Consider the following 23330-nt stretch of genomic DNA (forward strand, 5'->3'; position numbering starts at 1 on the left):
CTGGGCACGTGGCTGGCATCTAAGGACAGCCAGCCCCTTGGCAGTGCTGTCATGCTGGTTATTCATTTGGAGAACATTCACCAGAACTGCTTCTACCTTACTTTATTTTCCTCCAGGTAACATGTTAGTCCAACCATTATCAGCTCTCTTCTAGATGAAATACCTGATAGGATCTCCAATGCTCAAGCACGCATTTGTGCTTCACACTCTTGCTGTAGTTCAGGTTTTCTGTTATCACTGCATTCAGAATCTGGATGCCATGAATTACAGGTCTGTGGGCTGAACTGCAGACTTGTTCCTATGTTATTCTTCATTTCTGACATGTGGCCATCCCCATGAGGTTTAAATGAAGACTCTGAGGTAAGAGCAAAGAGGTGTCAGGTTTGAGGACAGAATCCATTTGACATGGATGTTACGTGTGATGAAGTGACTATCTGGTATAATGATCAGGGCAGAGGTCAGAGAGGGGGATGTGGGTGTGAGAGCCTGCTATGAGTGGGAGAGAAGCCACTGGAAGTCATAGTCTGCCAATATTTGTCAGATAATCCTATTTTATTACCTGAATGGTCTTGTTTGATCTTGTTACAGTTTTGCAACAGCACAGGGTTACCCCTGCCACTCATGGGCAGGCAGAGTTTTCTCCCATCCATACAATGCTGATGGAATAGACACCAGAGACACCAGCTCCGAGATACCATTCAGATTAAATAAATACGCCTTAAGGAAAACACTGTGACTTTGTACAAGAGAATCTCCCTAGATTCTCCTAATTTTACAATTAACATCCTAAAACCCTGTGTATTTTCTTTCTTGGGGCCAGTGAAAACTCAGGGCCCCATGGAAAAGAAGCAAAATATGTCAATATGTTGGAAAAAAACTTCTAGGATACACAAGTTAGCTGTCGATTTGGAAAGTGGTGTCCTCTCAGTGCCAATGACTTCTTTGTCCAAACAGAGCTTACCAGGGTATATTTACGGGTTAATGATTTTCATAATAATTAAAATAAAAAGTTGATGATTGCTTTTGACCCATACAAGCCAATTTCTTACAGTTCAACCTAACACATTACCATATTCTAAGTTAATGGCTGTTTTTTTCAAGTTAGTATTTGGATTAAAGTTCCAATACTGAATTAGACTAAAATAATTAATTGAAAGCATAAGAGACAAGAAAAAGTATATGAAAACTTAATTTATTAGAGAATAATTTTTTTTTATTAAGTAAAAGCTTTAAACAAAAACCAATAATTCCACAAACCAACAATGACTTGGTAGCATGCAAGTACTGTAGGCTGGAGAGGCATGTTTGCTCTTGATGAATCTATATACAATAAACCCTCATTATGTTTGATTCCAGAATGTATGTATACATTGGCTTGGCATGATTCATAATTTAAAGTAAAATAGAAACATAAGGGCAACTTAAACACTGGTTTAATTTATATGTGCCAATTCAAGGTCAGTGACTAGAGCTCCATTAAAAAAAAAATCTTAAGTCAAAAAGTCTTTAGGAAGCAGCCACATCCCTATGTACATTTGAAACTCGAAGGCTAAAAATCCATTCCTGATGAACACCATGAAACAAAGGATGTATAACATCCACCACGTATCTCTTTCAAAAATGGAATGTTTCCAAAATTATCCACCTCTTTACACGTAAACATCACAGTTTGAATAACTACAGAGAAGCCATCAGAATGAGTTCCACAATACACTAACCCTCATGAGGCACCCCTGAGCTCTGTCTTAAAGCATCCACTTCAATCCTGGGGCTTTAAGAACATCTTCTTTACTTTAACTGTTGGTTTTACGTGTCCATTTTCATCTTCTTCATAGTTGACCCGGTCTCTTTTTTTGGCAAACTTTTTTCCAATTGTCCCCACCAAGGTCTCATATCTGTTAAGACGGTATGCAGCACAAGTTTAATTAAATCCAAAAACAAGTAAGATAGGAATCAAGTCTTGTCAAGAATATCAAACTAAATATTCAGTGAATTATAACAAATATTCAATGATTATGAAAAAAATCAAAGCTGTGATCAAAATAAACGGATTTAAAATTTATAAACTTTTCTATGGATGATTAAATTCTTCACTGTGTTTTGTTTTTGCACTATCCTGAATAAACTGAGATGTATATTTTAAAATATGTATTAGAAGCAGTACCAGTCATGAGCCCTCAACTACCAGTGTGTGTGACAGGCATGAACCTGCCTGAGCCCAATTAGAGAAAGGAGAAAGTCATCTTCCTGCTGGGGCACTCCAAGGAAGACGGTGGGGAAGAAGAGAACCCATGTGAGAGACAAAGAATGCCGGGCCCAGATTATAATGTGGTTCCAAGGTGACCGTTACCTTCTAGCCATTTCTTCATCTGATACATCGAGCTCCACTGTTTCACCTTCAACTTCCTCTGTTTTGTTCTTGGAGTTCATCTGAAGCATTAATTTCTGAAAAATGCAACAGCACTATCAGGGCTGGAACTGGCTTATTAAAGAAACTGGTATCAATTATATTTGAAGGTAGAGAAACAGAAGTCGCAGAATCTACAGGAGTCACCAAAATTTATAGGGAATTCTCTGTAATACTTTACTCCACAATGTGCTAACAGAAGTCGGCTCTGAATGAAGAAAATAGTAAGACAAAAAGCGCCACTAGATTAGACTTCCTGCTAATAAGTTTAAATTGTATTTTAGATCATAAATCTTTTTTTTTTTTTTTTTTGAAAGAGAGTGTGCACATGAGTGGTAGAGTAGGGTAGAAGGAGACAGACAGAATCTTAAGCAGGCTCCATGCTCGGTCTGGACGAAGCCTGATGTGGGGCTCAATCCCAGGACCCTGGGATCGTGCCCTGAGCTGAAATCAAGAGTCGGATGCTTAACTGACTGAGCCACCCAGGTGCCCCTTGATCGTAAATCTTATTAGTTCCTTATATCTAAAGCAGGCACACTGCCAACATGTTCTAGTGAGCAGGGGAAAGAAAAAAGCAAACTTTCAAATTTCCTCCGAATGGGAATGAATGGAAGAATACTACACTCAAGAGTAATACTAAATGCAATCTTTAAAAAAATTTTTTTAAGCTTATTAATTTACTTTGAGAGAGAGATAGAGAGAGAGAGAGAGAGACAGCGAGCATTCCAAGAAGGCCCCATGCTGTCAGCACAGGGATGGATGCAGGCCTCAAACTCATGAACCATGAGAGTTTCAGCCCTGAGCTGAAACTAAGAGCCAGATGCTTAACCAACTGAGCCATCCAGGTGCCCTTAAATGCAATTTTTGGAGGGGGGAGGCTGGCTCTGATATCCCCGGAAGGACCAGCTTCACTCTGGAACAAGAGGGTGGATAATACATTCTACATGATGTCCACATGCCATGGATCTCTCCTCCATTCTTTTTCTCACATTAACCTTTTCTTGATAGTTACCCCCTGAGAAACTTTTTTTTTTTTTTAATGTACAATACCTTCTTTACAACAAAGGCAGGACAAGGAAGGGACAGCAGAAGAGAAACCAGATTCGTGCTTTTCCAACATTTATAGGACTGAAAAGAAAATAATTCTGGGAACAGAAGCTCTGTGAGGGCACAGACTTTGGTTCTCTGCTGCACTCCAATGCCTCAAGAGGGCTGATGAACCACAGGTACAGAATAAATATTTACTGAATAAATGAACTCCATGCTAGGTGCCAGTAAAGACACATGCAACATTAAAAATGTGTTCTAAGTACATCCTGCTTATAATGAAGTAAGTGCTCTCAAGTTGGTACCTTTTCATAACCAGCTGTATACCTAAATTTTCTCATGTTTCATAACAGCTCAGATCTGTAAGCCAAACAGTTCAAAACATTTTCCCAGAGAGAATGTATTCTGTGTTTCAGAGTACCAGTCCTGAAAGCCATTTTCTAATAGGCTCCCACATCAGAACCCAAGGGCCAGGCCAACTTCTTTTCTCACTGTACAAGACATACTGTGGAGGGCTTGCCTACCCCCAGCCCCAGTCCCTGGGCATCGAACACTCATAATCTTTGCTTCCCCCGCCTCCCCCTTTACCCCACTGCCCTCTTTCTCTTCCTCTAAATCTTTCAGCAGGCCAAGGCAAGGAAATTACATATTAAAAACAAACACTTTTAGTGTTGATTTTGTGTAAGGCAAATATAACATCTTAATTATCATGCATCCTCAAAAAACGGAAAAAAAAGAAAACCTACAATCTTTGAATAAAGGTTTAGCTAATCTGGCGATTAGCGTGGTGAACTCTGGTTCTCTTCAGGCATCCTTATAGAGTGGTTTTCAACCAGGGTAGTTTTGTTCACCAAGGGACCTTTGCAATGTCTGGATACATTTTTGGTTGTCACAAGTGGGCCATGTGTGTGCACGTGCACACTACTGATATCTAGTGGGGACAGGCCAGGGATGCTGCTAAACATCTCAAAATACACAGATAGCTACAAAGAATCATCTGGCTCCAGATGTCAGTGGTGGCAGGGCTGAGAATCCCTGGCTTCACGTGATAGTCATCAAACTAAAAATTTACATCATAAACCTCCATTTGGTTGGCCAAGTACCTGATATGATGGCTTCTGGTACATGCGCCAGAATGCTAATAAATATTTGTTAAATGAATGTCTGTGCTTCTCTACAAAACTGAGGCATGGAAATTCAAATCAACAGCTCATAAGGTGAATATTTACTTTTCAAACAAACTTTCCAAAGGATTCATTTAAAACTCTATTTACAAGCTCAGATTAAAACCTGTCCATTAAAAAGTCAAATTACTCGATTCTTAAGTAACGTTTTCCATTAGAAAAGATATGTTTCTAGACTCAAGAAAACAATTTTTCATAATAGCATCGCATGAATAAAACCTGGACGTTCTTGTAAAAGCCCGGAGTTGAGATTCTAACACTCATGGAAGCGCTGTCAGGGAGCGCGTGCTGCTGTATTAAATTATCTACTCAACTCCACCACAACGTGAGGCAGCAACACTGCAATTTCTTTAAATAGCTACAGCGGTATTTCAAGACTTGTTATTTTCTATATAATGAGAAGAAATGCTACCCGGTGGGAAAAAACCTAAACCCAATTATTAGCAGAAAGAATTCAATTGGAAAATTTTAAAATGGGAAGCAATTATATTTAATACCTCAACCTCAGGATTAAATCCTCTGAATGACATTCTTCCATAGAGAAGGTCTTCACATAACAAGAAGCTCTGCTCTTCTATTATGAAACACCTAAGCAGGAAAATAAGCCTGTGTTAATGGCATGTCTTCTTATAACAAAGCACAGCAAATAAAAGTCAGGATTTCAAATGAAAAATCGATCTTCCGGTTCTTAGCAGAATCAAGTAAAAGTAAGGTAAGACTTCTATTTTTTTTTTTAATTTTTTTAACATTTATGTACTTATTATTGAGAGACAGAGAGAGACATAGTGTGAACAGGGGAGGGGCAGAGAGAGAGGGAGACACAGAATTCTACACAGGCTCCAGGCTCTGAGCTGTCAGCACAGAGCCCGACGTGGGGCTCGAACCCACAAACCGCAAGATCGTGACCTGAGCCGAAGTTGGACGCTTAACCGACTGAGCCACCCAGGCACCCCAGTAAGGTAAGACTTCTAAAGTAGGGGTAGAAATAAAAACTGTTGACCTTGGCCAGCAAAGCCATTAGAAGACAAGAGCTGGAGGCTGCAGGCACAGCCTTGCCTAAACACATTTAATTGGCATAAATACCTACACAACATAGAGACCTAAACTATTTATGATAAACCTGAATTTTCCGAGGGCACCTGGATGGCTCAGCCGGTTGAGCGTCCAACTTCAGCCCAGGTCATGATCTCGTGGTCCGTGAGTTCAAGCCCCGTGTCGGGCTCTGTGCTGACAGCTCAGAGTCCAGAGCCTGTTTCAGATTCTGTGTCTCCCTCTCTCTCTGACCCTCTCCTGTTCATGCTCTGTATCTCTCTGTCTCAAAAATAAATAAACATTAAAAAAAAAAAAACCCTGAATTTTCCAAATCTGAAGCAGTTTCCTTGATGTTTACATCCCCAACCCCACCAACTTCTTACTAAGTTCTGATTAAATACCCTGAAATCAGAGTCCCGGCCAGCTTTAAGAGAGCGTATTAGCTGGAACTCTTAGCTATAAACAACAATGACCGACTTGAGCAGAGAAGGAATTTATTGAAAGGATACCAGGTATCTCACAGAATCTCTGGGATAGCTGGATGAGCAGGAATGGAAAATAGGCAGAAATAAAGGTAGCTAAGTCGTCAACCCCCAATTGAAACATGGTAAAATCTATCCTGGTAAAAATGCTGCTGCACCTCAGGGGGCTAATCTCTGGACAGCAGAGGGCACTGGGCGGCAACTTGTGTTGCCCTGGAAGGAGGATGGAGATGTGTTTCAGACTCCAAAAGGGCTTCCTCTGAGTCACCAGTTTATTACCCCAGTCCCAGGTAAGCGTATCTGACTACAGCCTGAAACCATAAAGGGATCAACCATAAAGAACACTGGGAAAGTGAATACCTGGCCATTTTGGCTTCTTTGGCAGAAAGCAGGCCCTCCTTGCCAAGATTCACTCACTTAGCTAACACCTATTAAGCCAAACTGTGTGCCAGGCAGTGTTCTAGAAGCTGGGGGGACAGCCATGAGTAAGTCTCTGCTCTCAAGGAGGTCACATTCGAGAGTGGTGCCAGATGATAAAGATGTATATTATACAGTGGAAAAAGATGAAGGTTATTTCACTCCTGTCCTTAAGAGAGCAGCTGGTATCAAACTAGTCCTCCGACTTTAGCCAACGATAAAATAGGACTAAGTAGGAAACGAACAAGTCAAAGCACAGCGCTGTGATGCTTGAGAGAAAAAAACCAGATGAAGTAAGTTTTCTGACTAAAGGCAATGAATGCCCACCTTCTGACTGAAGGCAACCTCTAGACTGTGGAGTGGGAGTGGGAGCCCAAACTAAGCCCGGTCTTACTGAAAGGAAAAGGGAAATTGAAGTTTGGGGATGAAGTATATGGGTCAAGAGACCAGAGATGGGGAGATATATAGAGGAATTCTGGGATCCTTTATGCAAAATTTTGCATATTTGTTTCCCTTGAATGTTTGGCCAAATACTAGACTGTACGCATGCAGGTCAAGTCCAACAGTGTCAGGGGAAAAAAACAATTTCCAGGAGAAGAATTACCTGGTACATTAGTTTCCTAGGACTGCTATAAGAAATTACCACAAAATGCATGGGCTAAAGAAACAAGAAATTTATGCTCTCAATTCTGGAAGTCTGCAATCAGCCTCACTGGACCAAAATCAAGGTGTTGGCAGAGCCATCCATGCTCCCTCCAGAGGCTGCAGAGAATTCATTCCTTGCTTCTCCAGCTTTCTTTTAACAGCCAGCAGTCTGTGGCTTGTGATCACTGTAACCTCTGCCTTCTCTTCTGTCTCCCTTTTATAAAGATACACGTGATTGCATTTAGGGCCCACCCAGAAAATCCAGGATAATCTCCCCATCTAGAGATCTTTAACTTAATCACACCAATAAAGTCAACTTTGCCATATAAGCTAACATAGGTTCCAGGGACGAGGACGTGAATTTTATTTGGCGGGCCATTTTCTAGCTTACCATCCCTGAGAAAGAAAATTTACCCTAAAATTGTACGTTGAACAAATACAAGATTTGCACAAAGGAGGGAAATGTTTCAGTTGTGTCTATCTAGAGTGGGGGGACCAAGCTGAATATCCTGTGACATCGAAAAGAAAGGTCACCCTTCAGGAGTAGGACTCATCTAGCAAGACAGTCAAGGCTATAAAACCTACTCTAACAAAAACAGGGACCAAGCTGATTGGAATGTAAATCAATTGCCTAACGGAACAAATTCAACACTTTATTAAGGAAGGCAACAAATTCCAGGTACTCAACAATGTAATACATAATGTGAGGCCACAGTAAAAAGTTGCTAAACATGTAAGGAAGTAGGAAAATGTGACCCATAAACAGGAGAAAAACAAATAAATAGAAAAAAAGAGATGATGGAATTAGTACAAAAAGGACTTTAAAACAGTTATATTAAGTATGTTCAAGGATTTAAAGGAACACAGAAATGTAATGAAGACACAAATAAGGAACGTGAATTAAAATATGGAAATTATGAAAACTTATCAAATAGAAATTTTACAACAGAAAATACAGTATCTGATGTGAAAAATCAGAATTGTCCTCTATCTATTAAAGAAACTAAATTCATTATTATGAGAGAAAACTCCAGATCCAGATGGCTTCACTGGTGAATTTTATCAAAAATTTAAGGAAGAAACAATACCAATTTTACTCAAACTAAGAAATGAGAAGAGAAGGAAGGGACACTTCCAAACTCATGTTATGGCCCAAACTACAGGCATTGTAAGAAACCTACAGTGGAATATCCTTTATGAATATGAATGCAGAAATCATTATTAAAATATTAGCAAATTGAAAGAACTATATATACAAAACATATGAATACCAAGGGGTGATTTGTTTCAGAAACATAAGGTTGTTGTGAAACTGAAATCTCAAGATAATTCCCATGTTAACAGAGGAAAGAAGAAAAACCATATGATCAACTCATTAAAAATCATTCGACAAAATACAACATCATTTACAAAAGTCTTCAGTGGGGCGCCTGGGTGGCGCAGTCGGCTAAGCGTCCGACTTCAGCCAGGTCACGATCTCGCGGTCCGTGAGTTCGAGCCCCGCGTCAGGCTCTGGGCTGATGGCTCAGAGCCTGGAGCCTGTTTCCGATTCTGTGTCTCTCTCTCTCTCTGCCCCTCCACCGTTCATGCTCTGTCTCTCTCTGTCCCCAAAGTAAATAAACGTTGAAAAAAAAAAAAAAAGTCTTCAGGAAACTAGGAAGAGAAAGGAAAATCTCTCATGCTGGTAAAGGACATTTAGGAAAACATACAGCATTTTATATACTTAACAGTAAAATAGTTAATACTTTCTCCCTAAGATCAGAAACAATGCAAGGATGTCCATTCTTATCATTGTACTGGAGATGCTAGCCAACAACAAAGGAAGAAAAGGAAATAAAAGTTTTAATTTTCTTCTCTGTAGATGACTACTGCATATGGAGATAATCTCAAGAAATCTACACAAAACCACTAGAGTTGGTGAATCAATTTAGCACAGTACAGAATACAAGGTCTATATACAACATTTCTACGTATGTAAATACAACAAACAATTTTGGGAAAAAGGCTATTTGCAATAGGAATTAAAAATATGAAATACATAGGGATATATTTAAGGATATATACACAAAACCTCTCCACTCCAAACTACTAGCAATTACTGACGGGTATTAAATAATAGCTAAATAAATGGGTATATCATGTGTATGGACTGAAGAACACAATTTTGTTAAGATACCAATTTTCCTCAGATTGATTTACAGAATCAATGCAATGCCAATCAAAATCCTATTTTTTGGAGGAGGAAGGGAATCACGGAAAGAAATTAGTAAGCTGATTCTAATATTTATATGAGAATACAAAGGATGTAGACTAGCCAAAACAATCTTGAAAATAATAAAAGAAAACTTGCGCTATCTGATTTTAAGACTTCGAGACTGCAAGATTCAAGATTGCAATCCATAGTAATCAAGCCGATAGGATAGAAAAACTTATGGTGCAAAAGAATTGAGTCCAGAAAAAGACCCATACTAATACAGCACATTGCTTTTGACCACAGCATCAAAACAATGAGTAAAGAAAAATATTTTCTTTAAATAAATGGTACTGGGACCATTGATTTTCTATAGAAAAACAAAACAAAACAAAAACAGACCTTGATTTCTACCTCACACCACACAAAATCACACACAAATAAAAATCAAAGACAGATCACACATAAAAATGTAAAAGCTAAAATTAGAAACATTCTACAAGCAAACATAGAAACTATATTTGCAAATTTGGTACAGGCAAAGATTCACTAGACAGGACCCAGAAAGAACTAACTATAAAAGGCAAAAAGATGAATGAAACAAAACAAAAGCTACTGTTCATCAAAGACAACATTAATAAATAGGCAAGCCCACAAACTGGGAGAAAATATTCCCAATATATACATCTGTTAAAGGATCTGTATTCAAAATATAAAGAACTCCTATCTCTACAGAAGTATGTAAGTTTTACCTAAAAAACAAAACGGAATAAAACCATAATGATATGCATGCTGAAGTGTTCAGAGAGAAAATGTCTGCAACTTACTCTGAAATACACTAAAAATAAAATGGATTGACAGATGTATAGAGGGATGGATAAATATGTAACAGAAGATAGTAGAAAAAAATGTACCTATTTCATTTTTAAAAATGGGCAAAAGAACTGAATAGGGACTTCACAAAGGGAGATACAGAAATGGCCAATAAGCACATAAGAGTTCTTTAACATCAGTCACCAGGAAAATGCAAATTAAAAAGCATAATGAGACACCACTAGAATGACAGAATAGGTAAAAAGAAAAAGATAACCTCAAATGTTGGAAGGACTGGAAAAATCAGAACTCTTACACTTCTTTAGTTAAAGTGTAAAATGGTGCAATCACTGTGGAACACGGTCTGAGAGTTTCTCATAAAGTTAAATATATATGCCAACCTTACAACCCAACAATTCCACCTTTACCGAAGACAAATTTTAAGCAGAAAGAGTTGAGGGTCCCCAGAAAAAGAAAGACAAAATCACAGCTTTCGTGATACCAGAGAAGTCATTCTAGGTCCCCAGCTATTTTGGGCGATCAATGCCCTACATGCTCAAGCACACTTCTAGCAGAACTTCCTAGGTGTCAGAATTACAAAGAAATGTGAAATTCTCAGTAAAGATTTTAAAGGAACAAAGAGAAACCAAAAACACACACTCTACCAGGCCAGGAAATAGCCTAACCAGAGACAACAAACCACTTGTAAAACTCCCTGTGCTGTTTCAAAAGTAAGAAAGGCCCAGTATCAGGAGCCCAAGACCACCCATCCAGTTTATACTAGCTGTGGGAGCATGCCCATTAGTCCCTTCCCCTCTCCCGACAGTTTCCTTGGCCTCCCTACAGTGTTAGTCTCCACCCTCGGAGGAGCACAAGCTTCATTCACATAACATAGGATGTATGTACAGGCATGTTTTCTAAGTACGCCTGCACTGCCTCATGTCTGCCTTTACATGCAATGACAAAGTTCCCCTGTCTGAATATTCATCCTAATCCTAAGTAAAAGAAACCCACTTGCCCCTACTTGGGAGAGTCATGGCTTTGGAAGTCATTCCCTGTGATCTCCTTATTTGCTGCAAATAAAGTTTGCTTTGTGGACAACTCCATCTCGTGTAGTCCTTATCTGTAACTCAGCAAGGAGCAAACTCACGTTAGTTGTAGTTTTGTCGTTTGGCTACAAAATGAAAATATGACTCTATGCCAAGTTTGGAAGGCAATGAAGAAGAAAATATGAAGACAGCTGGGGAAGAGCAGCTAGATAAAAGTCCTGAGAAGGCAGTGTTAAGTGACCTGTCTGAGAAACAGGGAGGAGGCCTCCCTGAGGGAGGAGTGACAGAAGGGAATGCTGGTAGGAAGTCAGTATTATTTTCACAGTGACAGTAAGATGTTGTTTTCTTCACTGTGTTGACCCTTACACAGAGGGTGCAAAAGCAATTATGAGTAAAAGTTCACCTTAGCATGAATTAAAGTCGTGATACCATACTACACTAGTAGTCATTGCATTATTCACTGTTGGTTTTCAAAGTCTTTAAAAAGGGAAAGAAGCCAATAAGAATGTTCTTGATAAAACAGTAAAAAATTTATTTTCATTAATCTCAGTCTTCAACAATATTCTGCATACAAAATAGTAAATATATATATTATATATACACATATATGTTATGTATATATAATACATGTATATATAATACATAACATATGTGTGTATATATATATGTCACTTCAAAGGAACAACTGACAATACTTGTTGCCAGTAACAAAATTCAAGCTTTCAAGCAAAAATTAGAATTTTGAATAGCTTGTGTATGGCATCTTGGGTTTGAGAGCTTCTCAATACTTAAAAGATTTTTCTGATGAAACCGATGGTAATATTAATGAATGTTTTTTGAAATCATACAATGAAATGAGCTACCATTTAGAAAATCTATACAACTCACCGAACTAGCAGTTTCCAAATGAGAAATGCATGATGTTATGAAATCATGCATGGATAAAAGGTCTATTCAAAATGTAAGGTAGACTAATGATTATGAAAAATTTATTGATGCTTTGAGACTCCATGCTGCAGTTAACTGTAAAGAAACTATTTATTGGGTTTTGGAGTAGCGTCGAAGAATTACCTGGAAAAGCTGTTATAATACTCCTCTCTTTTCAATTACATCATCTGTGTGAGGGTGGATTTTCTTTATATCCCTCAACCAAACCAATAGACTACAATAGGTTGAATGCGAGGGTTAAGAGAAATCACCCAGAGAATCCACACATCTTCTATTATGCCAGACACTGAAAGATTTGCAAAAATGTAAAACAGTGCCATTCTTCTCACTAATTTTTTTTTATCTTGGAAAACAGTTATGTTTTCATGAAAAATATGTTATTTGTGCTAACATGTTAATGAGGCTACCTGTAGAGTGAGCATTTAAAAATTTTCATTTTAATTTCTTACACAGTAAATATCGACATGAAATAAACTACACAAATGGAATCTCTTCAGGGGTTCCAAATAATTTTACAAAATGTCAATGGTCCTTGAGCCCAAAACTTTGAGAACCTCTGTTCTTCGGGTTCCTCTCTACCTGGCTCTCTAGTCCAGCCTCCTTCAGCACCTCCCATTCCCTGAGACAGCCTAAATTCAGGCACACATACTCCTGAATTTTTGTTCAGCCTTTTCCACAAATGTGGGATTCCTTCTCAATTGCCTAATCTTGGTCCTTGGGCAGTGCAGCAGATAAAACCTCATCCATCTCCCAAATCAATTACCCCCCTCAGGAAAGCATCATAACTACTCTCACTTCAGACAAAAGAAAGAAGCAGGGGCCAGGAATGGATTCACAGCAGGACCACTGCTCCCTCAGAGGGCCTTTCCCAGGGGTTTCCATTAACACAACAGCTTTAATATAAAAAGGGACACAGATGTTATCTACAAGCATAGTTTCAATAATTAGGAAAATTAATAGAATTAGCAAAAAATTAAATATTCTAAAACTTAACTATAAGCATTCTGTATTTTAATATCCTAATTTTTATTAATGAGGACCCATAATTTTATTATTATTTTTTTTAACATTTATTCATTTTTGAGACAGAGAGAGACAGAGCATGAATGGGGGAGGGTCAGAGAGAGGGAGACACAGAATCTGAAACAGGCTCCGGGCTCTGAGCAGTCAGCACAGAGCCTGACGCGGGGCTCAAACTCACGGACTGCGAGATCATGACCTGAGCCGAAGTCGGCCGCTTAACCGACTGAGCCACCCAGGCGCCCCTATAATTTTAGAGTCAAAACACATCCAGGATATTACTGATTTCATCTATTTTTATAGATGAGTAAGTACTCAAAAAAACCCAGACTTGCCCTAAATCCACAAATAACATGCATGGCAAAGCAGGGGAAAAACACCCGGTAGGGAAACAATTCTCTATGGGTCTCTCCTGTGAATGAGGCGTTAATTGCCCTTTTGCTCTGGAATATCTTTTCAGGGATGTGTGTATAGTGAGCTGCTTTGAAAGGCAGAGCTACTGTCTTCCTTCAGAGCAAAGTGCAGACTTGCTTAATGTCCAGTATAATAATGTCTCTCTTGGGGCCAAGGGTAAGTTGGCTTCTATTCCAGTATCAAAGATAACAGGAGTCCTAAGTTCAGGACTTCTCAGTTGTGATGCAAAACTACTGTGGGTACCACAAACAGGTGGGCCTCACTACATCATCCCCCACGGGATCTGGGGAGCAAGCAGGAAATGACACAAAACAGACACCCACACTGTGTGTTGTGCTGTGAGCAATGAAGTCCTTGCGTCTGACCCAAGAGTCTTGTACCTTCCACCAGCATCCGTGAAACTGTGGCAAGCTAACCTGTTAGTTTACAGTATGATCTCCGCTCTCACAGTTCCTAACATTCATTAGGCCACAATGTGCAAGCACAAGAAGCATGGTAGCCAAATACATACTTTTAAAGCAACATCCTGTGGCAAAAAAGCAATTAAACTGGCTATTCTCTGCACTGGGGCACATCCTTTGGAGAAAATCAATATGGCAAAAATACAGTGAAATCTCTGATCTGGTAAATTCTTCTAGGAATTTATACCAAGAATCTTCTATCAGGTTCCCTGGAAACAGACTCTGAGACAGAGTTATGTGCAGAAGTATTACTGGCCGGTGCTGTTTGGGAGATGCCCCTCTATGGAAATAAGGACGGCAGGAGAAGGTGACCAGCAATGTGGTTACACTAAGGCCTCAGCCCTTACGAACAGCTCTGGACTTCGGAAGGTCCTGTGGTTGTTCTAAGTTGAAGCAAAGCAACCAGGTCCTCAATCCGCTACACAGCTTAGGCATTGGCCAGGGGTATCCCTTAAGGGGAGGTGTGGACTGAATAGCCCTAAATGTCATCACTGAATTGTAGCGATATGGCTGACATTACAAATGGCATCCTCTAGACTTCTAGAGCAAAGTCCCCAATTCCAGAGATAGCAGGGACCCTCTGGAATAATTCAGATGATACCACCACGGAAGGATTCGCAAACACAAAAGAGCAAGAAGGAATGGGTGGATTCCATAACAATCAAGTATAAGGAAATACATGTGCCACCAGAGTTTACTGTGCTTGATAGGACTGACCTGCTGTGGTGAGTGCATCACATATATTATCTATTTACTTCTCATAAGGTATGATACTATTATCACACCCAATATACAAAGGACATAAGATGAGTTAAGTAACTTGCCCAAGGTCACAAGTAAGTAAGTAGCAGAGCTGGGCATCAAACACAGGTCTGCCCCTTTGCAGAGTCCATGCGCTTAATTAACCAATCCATTCCACTGGCTCCCTACTTGGGATAAAAATACACATCCTGAGGACATTCATCCATTCTCCTCTCCACATTTATTTCTCATTACCTTCCCCTACTCCATATCTTGGGAGGCTGATATGAATGTTATAAATGGAAGTGGTCCTTTGCAGTCTGGAACCAGACTTCCTTCCTGTGGGACTACCTCAGACTGGCTGTGCCGTCTTATGAGGGTAGCAGCTCTTGTAAGATGCACTCGCCACATGGCCTGTCTTCCGATTCAGTAACCACTCCCTCCCCTTGATCCTCTGGGCCTGGAGTGGAAATTATTCCCATCACACAAGCTTTGATGAATGCACTGTCCCTGGTGGCTTCCCTGTGTCCTGCCCATACCTGTTACACTCTCCTCAAATTACCCAATTTGACAGTGTCATCTTTCCCTGACAACAACTTGACCCAATACACGCATCTATACACAAAACAGGTGCTGAATGATGGCAGAAGCTTATTATTTACCATTAGGGTCTGACTCTTTGTATCCCCTGCAAAATACGTATGTTGAAATCTTAACTCCCAAGATGATATTAGGAGGTGAGGCCTTTCAGAAGTGGCCAGAGTCATGAGGATGGGGCCCTCATAAATGGGATTAGCACCTTACAAAGGAGACTCCCCAGAAACCCCTAGCCCCTTTCACCAGGTGAGGACATGGTGAGAAGGCACTATGAACCAAGGAAATGGCCATCACCAAAATATGACCACATCTTGATTATGGATTTCCAGCATCCAGAACTGTGAGAAATAACATTTCTATTATTTATAAGCTACCCAGTCTATGGTATTTTGTTACAATAGCTTGAAAGGATGGAGACATTTGCCTCCTAGGAAAGGAACCTAAAGGTCATTTTTCTGGGAATAATATGCTGGGGGGATGGGGGGGGGGGAAGAATACTGAAAACAGGATAGAAACCATCCTGCCTTTCAATAAAAGTAAGTAACAAAATATCTGGAATACTTTGTGTAAGTTTAGTCAAGGTATAAAATTAAATTACAGCTTCTTACCAGTAATGGTCCCTTCCTATGCCACCCTGCCCGCAAATCTGCACAGCCCCGGGCATTATCTTCCCCTCCTTCACTGCCATATTGCTTCCTCTGAGAAGCAGTGGAAAGAAGCAAACAGAGAAGCAAGCAGAAAAACAAAGTACCTTCCTTCCATATCTCCTGGGGGGACATGCTTTCTGTCTTTAAAGAAGGACACCTAGCCTTCCAGAAAAGATCCAGAGAAGGTCAGCCAAATGAACAAGGGAATTTTAACATGTTAAAAATGAAAACAATTATTAGGTAAAGAAAATAAAAACTTAAATTGCCTGAATCAGCAACATCTTCAATCATCGGACAAAGTTTAAATAAAACTACTGTCCCATAGAGCTTACTAAGGTTAAAAAAAAAAGCAACTAGAAGAAATGAGAGTTTTAAGAATTTAGATAAAATCAATGGATGACATGAATCTATCGCTCCTTCATTGAAAATTATTTATCAAGCACCAACCAGGAGGAACAATCTAGCATGTTATCCCAGCATTAGCCATGACCAGCTGGTGGACTCTGGGCAAACTATTCTCTCTTATGCTTCAGATGCCTCAGCTATAAAAGGGATGGAATCAGAGTAGCCAGCTCCTAAGTCGGCTCTGAGGATTAAATAATTAAGAGATATAAAGTGCTTAGCTCAATTCCTGATACATGCTAGAGACTCAATAAATGTTAGCTAAGATGATTGGTATTAACAGCAGTAAAAATTAAAAAAATTAAAGGAAACAAACCTAAAACTCTTGAATTGCTTTTAAGAAGCTCAGCCTGATGAAGAACTCTATTACTCACACAGAACTGGAAAGCCCTAAAGTACACACCTTCAAACTTAATCTTCAAACTTAATATGACAGGGAGCACAGGGCCAGAGTCTTATAAAGGCCCCCCGGTTATTACCAGAGACAAGCGGGTTAGATTCATCTATTCAATATACAAAAAGAATAATGTTATAAATGAGGGCCAGTAAAAAGGTATAAATCCAAGTAGAACTTATATAGATTTAATAATTTTAGAAAACTATTTGCAAAGCTAACTCAAGAAACCGAACAGGTATTATTTTACAGGCTTTGTGTCACTGGAATGAAGATGTCATATTTGCAGGGATTTCCCTCTGAATGCCCAAAGCATCACTGATATAATTTCTAATAAACCTACTCCTTTTCTTTAAGCTCTGGCAAATCCAAGTACCAGTGCTCTTCACTAATGATTTTCTTTTCTTCCTCTTCTAGTTGTCTCTTGGTCTCTGAGTCCAGTCCCCTTTGCATGAACTGTCAAAACAAAACAAAATCAGTGTCAGCAACTGGTTTTCCCAAGTTAGAGTGGAGGAAAACACAGATAACTTTATTCTTCCACATGCTCTCCCACGTTTCTCTAAGAATCCCGTCTCAGGCGTGAGGGTGGAGGTGGTGTGACCAAAGTAGCTTAGCTCTGTCCTAGACGGCATCACACCAGACTAGCAGGGAGCTGACTAGAGCACACAAAAAAGTATGTGGACTTCCTACAGAAGACTTCAGAAAGATCTTTACCACACTTTAGTTCGTCTAATTTAATAAAACGAGCAATAAAAAACTGTATTCGATCAGTGCCCCTAAATATTTCAGTTTTACATAGTGGCCAGTGGGGAAAGGCTAAGACAAAAGACACAGATCATGACAGGCAGGTGGCGACAGAAAGTGAGAGGGGCCAAAAGAAGGTGAGAGACTCAGTACTTTCTGAATCTCTCACCGACTCACGGAGCCCACTGGTCTTCATGCCTGCTGATCTTAGTGTGGAATGGCCTTTCTTTTTTTTTTTTTTTTTTTTTAAATTTTTTTTTCAACGTTTATTTATTTTTGGGACAGAGAGAGACAGAGCATGAACGGGAGAGGGACAGAGAGAGAGGGAGACACAGAATCGGAAACAGGCTCCAGGCTCTGAGCCATCAGCCCAGAGCCCGACGCGGGGCTCAAACTCACAGACCGCGAGATCGTGACCTGGCTGAAGTCGGACGCTTAACCGACTGCGCCACCCAGGCGCCCCATGGAATGGCCTTTCTCATGCTCCTCCACCTGGCCAACTCCTGGCCCTTCTGGTATAGGAAAAACTACTCCATCCCTGTGAAATTATCTCTGATACCTGTAAGCAAAATCGGGATTTCTCTCCCAGATGCTTCATATGACACCCTCAAATAGTCTCACCACATTTTAATTCCTTGAGCATCTGCCTCTTCTGGAGACCCTGAGGGCAGGGACTTTGTCTAGATTGTCTCCTTCCTCACTTTTAGCATGATGAATGATGCATAGTAGGGGCTCTGTAAACACAGACCAAAGCAAAGCTGTATCTATAAGCCTGCTCTTCACATATCTCTATCCTCTGAAAGGCTGCTCATCTCTACGGCTGCTCTTTATTCTAAAACGTGCAAAAGTACAATTCAAAATGGGCCAGTAGAGAAACCCACAGTCCAGCTGCTGGTCTCTTCCCACAACAACTACATTTCCTCAGGGGAACCAGTGAACACACTAAGAGGTTGATCACAGCAAAACGATAATGTATTAATAAGGGAAAAAAATAAATTTAGAAAACATCCAGGAGCCTCCACCTCTAGCAGTTAGGTCTAGACTTCCATTGGTTTCCACTTATCCCTATTTGTTTCTCTTGTCCAAGCTCTATATTACTTTTCCCTTCATTCCAACCTTCCCCCAAACATAAGCATTTTTAGGTATAAGGGCTTTGCCAATGAATGCTAAATGAAATGACGAAACTTGAAAAACATTTACAAATAAAATACAGTGATAACATCCAGTTCTGCTGAGGACGTAGTGAGACTGAATCACTCATACTATTGCTGGTGAGAATATGAAATGGTACAGCCTCTGTGGAAAACAGCTTGACAGTTTCGTACCAAACTAAACATGCACTTACCATATGACCCAGCAATTGCCCTCTTGGGCATTTTATCTCAGAGAAATGAAAACTTATGTTCACTCAAAACCTTATACAGGTATATTCACGGCAGCTCTACTTGTTAATAGCCAAGAACTGAAAACAACCAAAATATTCTTCAACAGGTGAATGGCTAAGTCCTAAGGTACTTCCAATGCATGCAATACTACTCAGTAATAAAAAAGGAAGGTTGATATACTCAACAACTTAGATGGATCTCAAGCGAATAATACTGAGTGAAAAAAGCGAATCCCAAAAGGTCACATCTTGTATGATTCCATTTACATAACATTTTTGAAATAACATAAGTAGAGAAATGGAGAACAGACTCATGGTTGCCAGAGCTTAGGGAAAGAAGAGACTGGGTTGGCTACAAAGGGACAGCTTCAGGGAATCTCATGGTAATGCAACAGTTTTGTATCTTGAATGTGGAAGTAATTACATAAATCTGCTCGTGATAAACTGTATGGAAATCTCTCTCTCTCTCTCTCTCTCTCACACACACACACACACACACACACACACACACACACACACACACACACGGAAAACAGTAAAATGAAATAGACTCTGTGGATTGTACCACTGTCAATTTCCTGGCTTTGTACCGTACTCTAGCGATATAAGACAGGGAACAGAAGAGTACAAAGGCTCTCCCTATACATTTTTTTGCAACTTCCTGTGAATCCATCATTATTTTATTTATTTATTTAAAAAAAATTTTTAACGTAAATTTTTGAGAGAGAGACACACAGAATGCAAGCAGGGGAGGAGCAGAGAGAAAGGGAGACACAGAATCTGAAACAGGCTCTAGGCTCTGAGCTGTCAGCACAGAGCCTGATGCGGGGCTTGAACCCACAAACTGTGAAATCATGACCTGAGCCGAAATTGGACGCTCAACTGACTGAGCCAGCCAGGTGCCCCTTTCATAATTTTAAATAAATGTAAAAGAAATGCTTGCACTCTAAAGTGTTTTGTAGTCTTCCTTTCTCCTTTTACCTGTGTCTATAGCCTCACCACAGGAAAGAACTGGCAGTTTCTGGAATGCATATTCTGTACTTCCCAGTCCTCTGTCTCTGCTACTCAACATCATGTTTCCATTTTCTACTCAGCAAAACATCAACTTGTAAAGGCCCAGAGCACATGTCCTTTGAGTCTTCCCTGACTGTGTTTGGCCAAGCTCTTCACCGACTTGTTCCCATAAAAGAGTACCTTTCCCTATGTCTAAAAGCCTTATAAACACTAGCTTATTGTTCATTTTGCTTCTTCTGTGTCTCCCAAAAGACTGAGATTCTGAATAGCAGACCATGTCTCTTATTATAACTAGGACTCTGGCTGCCCTTGGTACTCAGGAAGAGTTCAATAAAGGTTCTCTGAATTTAAGTCTGGACTTGCTTTATTTCTTCAGACTCTCTTTCCTGGGTGGTTCTCTTTAAACCCAGATGCCTCATTTCATCTTATATTCTTGGTAATACAACTCACCAATCCTGCCCAACTGCTTTTTTATCTCCTATTTTTAGTCAAGTAGTATTTATGCCATACAAAATAGCTATCTATATATGTATGCTCTGTGCACATGGCAAGGCTAGAACACCCTGTGAATATAAAATCAAGCAACTCGATTTAGGTAGCAATCCAATTCTCCTGACTCCACAGCATCTAAGAACACTCTATAAAGCTTAGTGATTTGGCTTTACGCACAACAGAGGACCTAGAGCTGGTACCACAAACGATAGTCCTTACGCTGGATGTCTGGTGTTGTAAATAAAGTTTTATTGGAACAAAGATATGCTCATTCGGTTCTGAGTTACAATGGCAGAGGTGGGTAGTTACAATAGTGAGTGGCCCGTAAGCCTAAAGTATTTTTCATCCGTCCCTTTACAGAAGTAGTTCAGCAACTCCTGTCTTAAGAGTCCAACAGAGCTAAAATGACACTGAGAACTGCCAACTATATCCTTCACTTTCTACTTCCCCCATCATCTCCAGCTCCTAACAGCTGACCAAGTCAGAGGATTTCAAGTACACCTGAAAACAACTGTATTAGTATTAAATCCTCAACTCTTTTATTCTTGCTCTATACTTTGCTCTGGCTGAACAGCTACACTGGATACAGCAACCTAATGCAGCTAGCTGCTCCATTCATTCTCGTAGGAATGGATGTGCATTATACTCCACTCTGTGCATAGTATCTCCTGCTGTCCTGCCAAAAAGCTTTTTCATCAATGATTGAAGCTGATAACTCAACTAGAAAATATGTGTAACCTTCTCCCCCCTCTTCTTTGCTTCCAATGTCCTGTTGAGTGTTTCTCAACCACTAGGGTAGGGGTTGATACTTTTTTAAGGTAACTTCTTCCTTCCTAACTCTTGAGTCAGATCTTTGGTCAAAGTCTTACTCAGCGTATCTTCATTTGATGTACCTGCTTTGCCAATCCACTCCACTGCTCTGATTATAAACGAGAAGTCAAAGAAGACTCTGTTGGGTAAAAATTCAAAATTTGCTAATATGTATGAAAAAAGAACTTCAGAAATTATAAATGATATGACTTACCCTCCACCCTCACTCATCCTATCCATCCCTAGTCATACCCTAGCTCAACCCCATTCGAATCTGGCACATGCAACATTTACTCTTCAATCTTTCGAAACATTATTTATGCCTTGCTTCCTTTTTTCTGGAAATTACTCTTTAAGCATGATATCTAACACTGCACAGTAGGGTTCAGAGACAAGCAGTATGGAATAGTAGTTATGAGCAGGGGATGTGGAGCCAGACTGCCTGGGTTTGGTCCTGTCTGTACTACTTATTAGCTGTGTAACCTTAGGCAAGTTACTTACTTCTCTTTTTCAGTGCTTCAGCTATAATAGAGGAATAATAACTAAACCTACTTCACAGAATTATTATGTGGATTTCATGGATTGATACATGCACTTAGAACAGTTGCCTGAACACAGAGCAGAAAGTATAAATCTTTGTTATTATTCAAGTTTGAAGGCCTGGTTGTTTCCCATTTTAGTTCCTGTATTCATTTTATCTACACTTGTCTTTTTTTTTTTTTTTGTCTCTTCCACTTTGAAATCATGTGTTTTTTTTTTTAATTTTTTTTATGTTGATTTATTTTTGACACAGAGAGAGACACCGCGCAGGAACGGGGGAGGGGCAGAGAGAGAGGGAGACACAGAATCTGAAACAGGCTCCAGGCTCTGAGCTGTCAGCACAGAGCCCCACGTCGGGCTCAAACTCACAGACGACGAGATCATGACCTGAGCTGAAGTCAGACGCTCAACCGACTGAGCCACTCAGGCGCCCCTAAAATCATTTGATTGTTAAACTGATTCAATTTCGAATCTAAAATCAATTTCGCTTAAAGCTGACATTCACCTCAACTGTTATAATTCTCTCCATTCCCGCCGCCATTGCAACCAGATCATCAGAGCTTCTTGTCTGGTCTTTCCGACTGCAATTTTGTCCCTTGTCAGGTCTTATCTTTCACCAATGTAGTCTCTACAGGGCAGTTAAGGTAACTTTGAAAAGTAAGAAGCACAGCTAAGATGCCGCTCCCCCTGCTCAAAAGCTTCCTCATCATGTTCACAAGATAAAGGGAAAAAATCCTTAATTGGCCTAAAATTCTTCACATGTTGTGGCCGCTGGCTACTTTTCCAGGCCCACATTTTGCTACTTGTCTTCCAAGCACATCGAGTTATTTTTAGTTCTTGGAAACCTCAACAGATGTTGTGGTCTTTGCGTCTCAGACTTCTGAAGTCGCTTTCCCCTCGGTTTGTGCTGCCATGCCCCACCCTCCCACCGACCCTTCAGTCTCTACCTTAGGGCCGGTTCCTGCCCAAGCGCAAGTAAGTTCCCAGGGCTCCCGGCGCTCTGAGCATCACCTCACTTAGTGCTGAGCCACCCTGCTTGCTTACGTGTCTGTCCTATCTGTCCGCGCGCTTTATGAGGGAAGCCGCCGGATTTATAACCTAGCTCCCGGTGCCTAAGGCAGAGCCAGCGCTAAGTGAATGAATGAACGTCCGAACTGGAGGCCCTCCGTGGCCTCCCCAGTGGCCCCGCGCGCCCGCCACCTCGGCCCCGGCCGGGTCGCCAACCCCAGGTACCCCTGTCGCCCGGCCCGCCTCCCCGGCGTCCCCACACCTTCATGCGCAGCAGGTTCTTGGACAACTTCGTCTTGCGCTCCGCCGCCATGTTGGCTCCTGCTCCGGGCCGCGGGCCACCACCAGCCCCCGCCGCGCACGCGCACTGCTGCCTGCGTCGCGGCGCCGTCTTACGCAGCTCGCGTCGTCCCGCCCCGTGGTTCCGCCCCGTTTCTCGCGCTCCGG

At 40.6% G+C, this 23330-nt stretch overlaps 1 protein-coding gene across 2 annotated transcripts; it reads right to left on the minus strand.

Annotated features, from left to right (window-relative positions):
* Window positions 1-1176: 1176 nt before the first annotated feature.
* Window positions 1177-23294, minus strand: MPHOSPH6 (M-phase phosphoprotein 6). 2 transcript variants are annotated; one of them, XM_023244934.2, is made up of 6 exons: window positions 23146-23240; window positions 22381-22503; window positions 17235-17347; window positions 5136-5226; window positions 2351-2445; window positions 1177-1895 (listed from the first exon to the last, which is right to left on the minus strand). In XM_023244934.2, exons 2-6 carry the CDS (start codon window positions 22414-22416, stop codon window positions 1760-1762), a joined length of 471 nt encoding a protein of 156 aa, XP_023100702.1. In that variant the 5' UTR covers window positions 22417-22503; window positions 23146-23240; the 3' UTR covers window positions 1177-1759. The 2 variants fall into 2 exon arrangements, with proteins under 2 accessions (XP_023100702.1, XP_003998343.2); XM_003998294.6 differs by lacking the exon at window positions 22381-22503 and having other exon boundaries at window positions 23146-23294.
* Between the last annotated feature and the right edge of the window lie 36 nt (window positions 23295-23330).

This window comes from Felis catus, chromosome E2, assembly GCF_018350175.1.
Source record: "Felis catus isolate Fca126 chromosome E2, F.catus_Fca126_mat1.0, whole genome shotgun sequence".
Taxonomy (NCBI): domain Eukaryota; kingdom Metazoa; phylum Chordata; class Mammalia; order Carnivora; family Felidae; genus Felis; species Felis catus.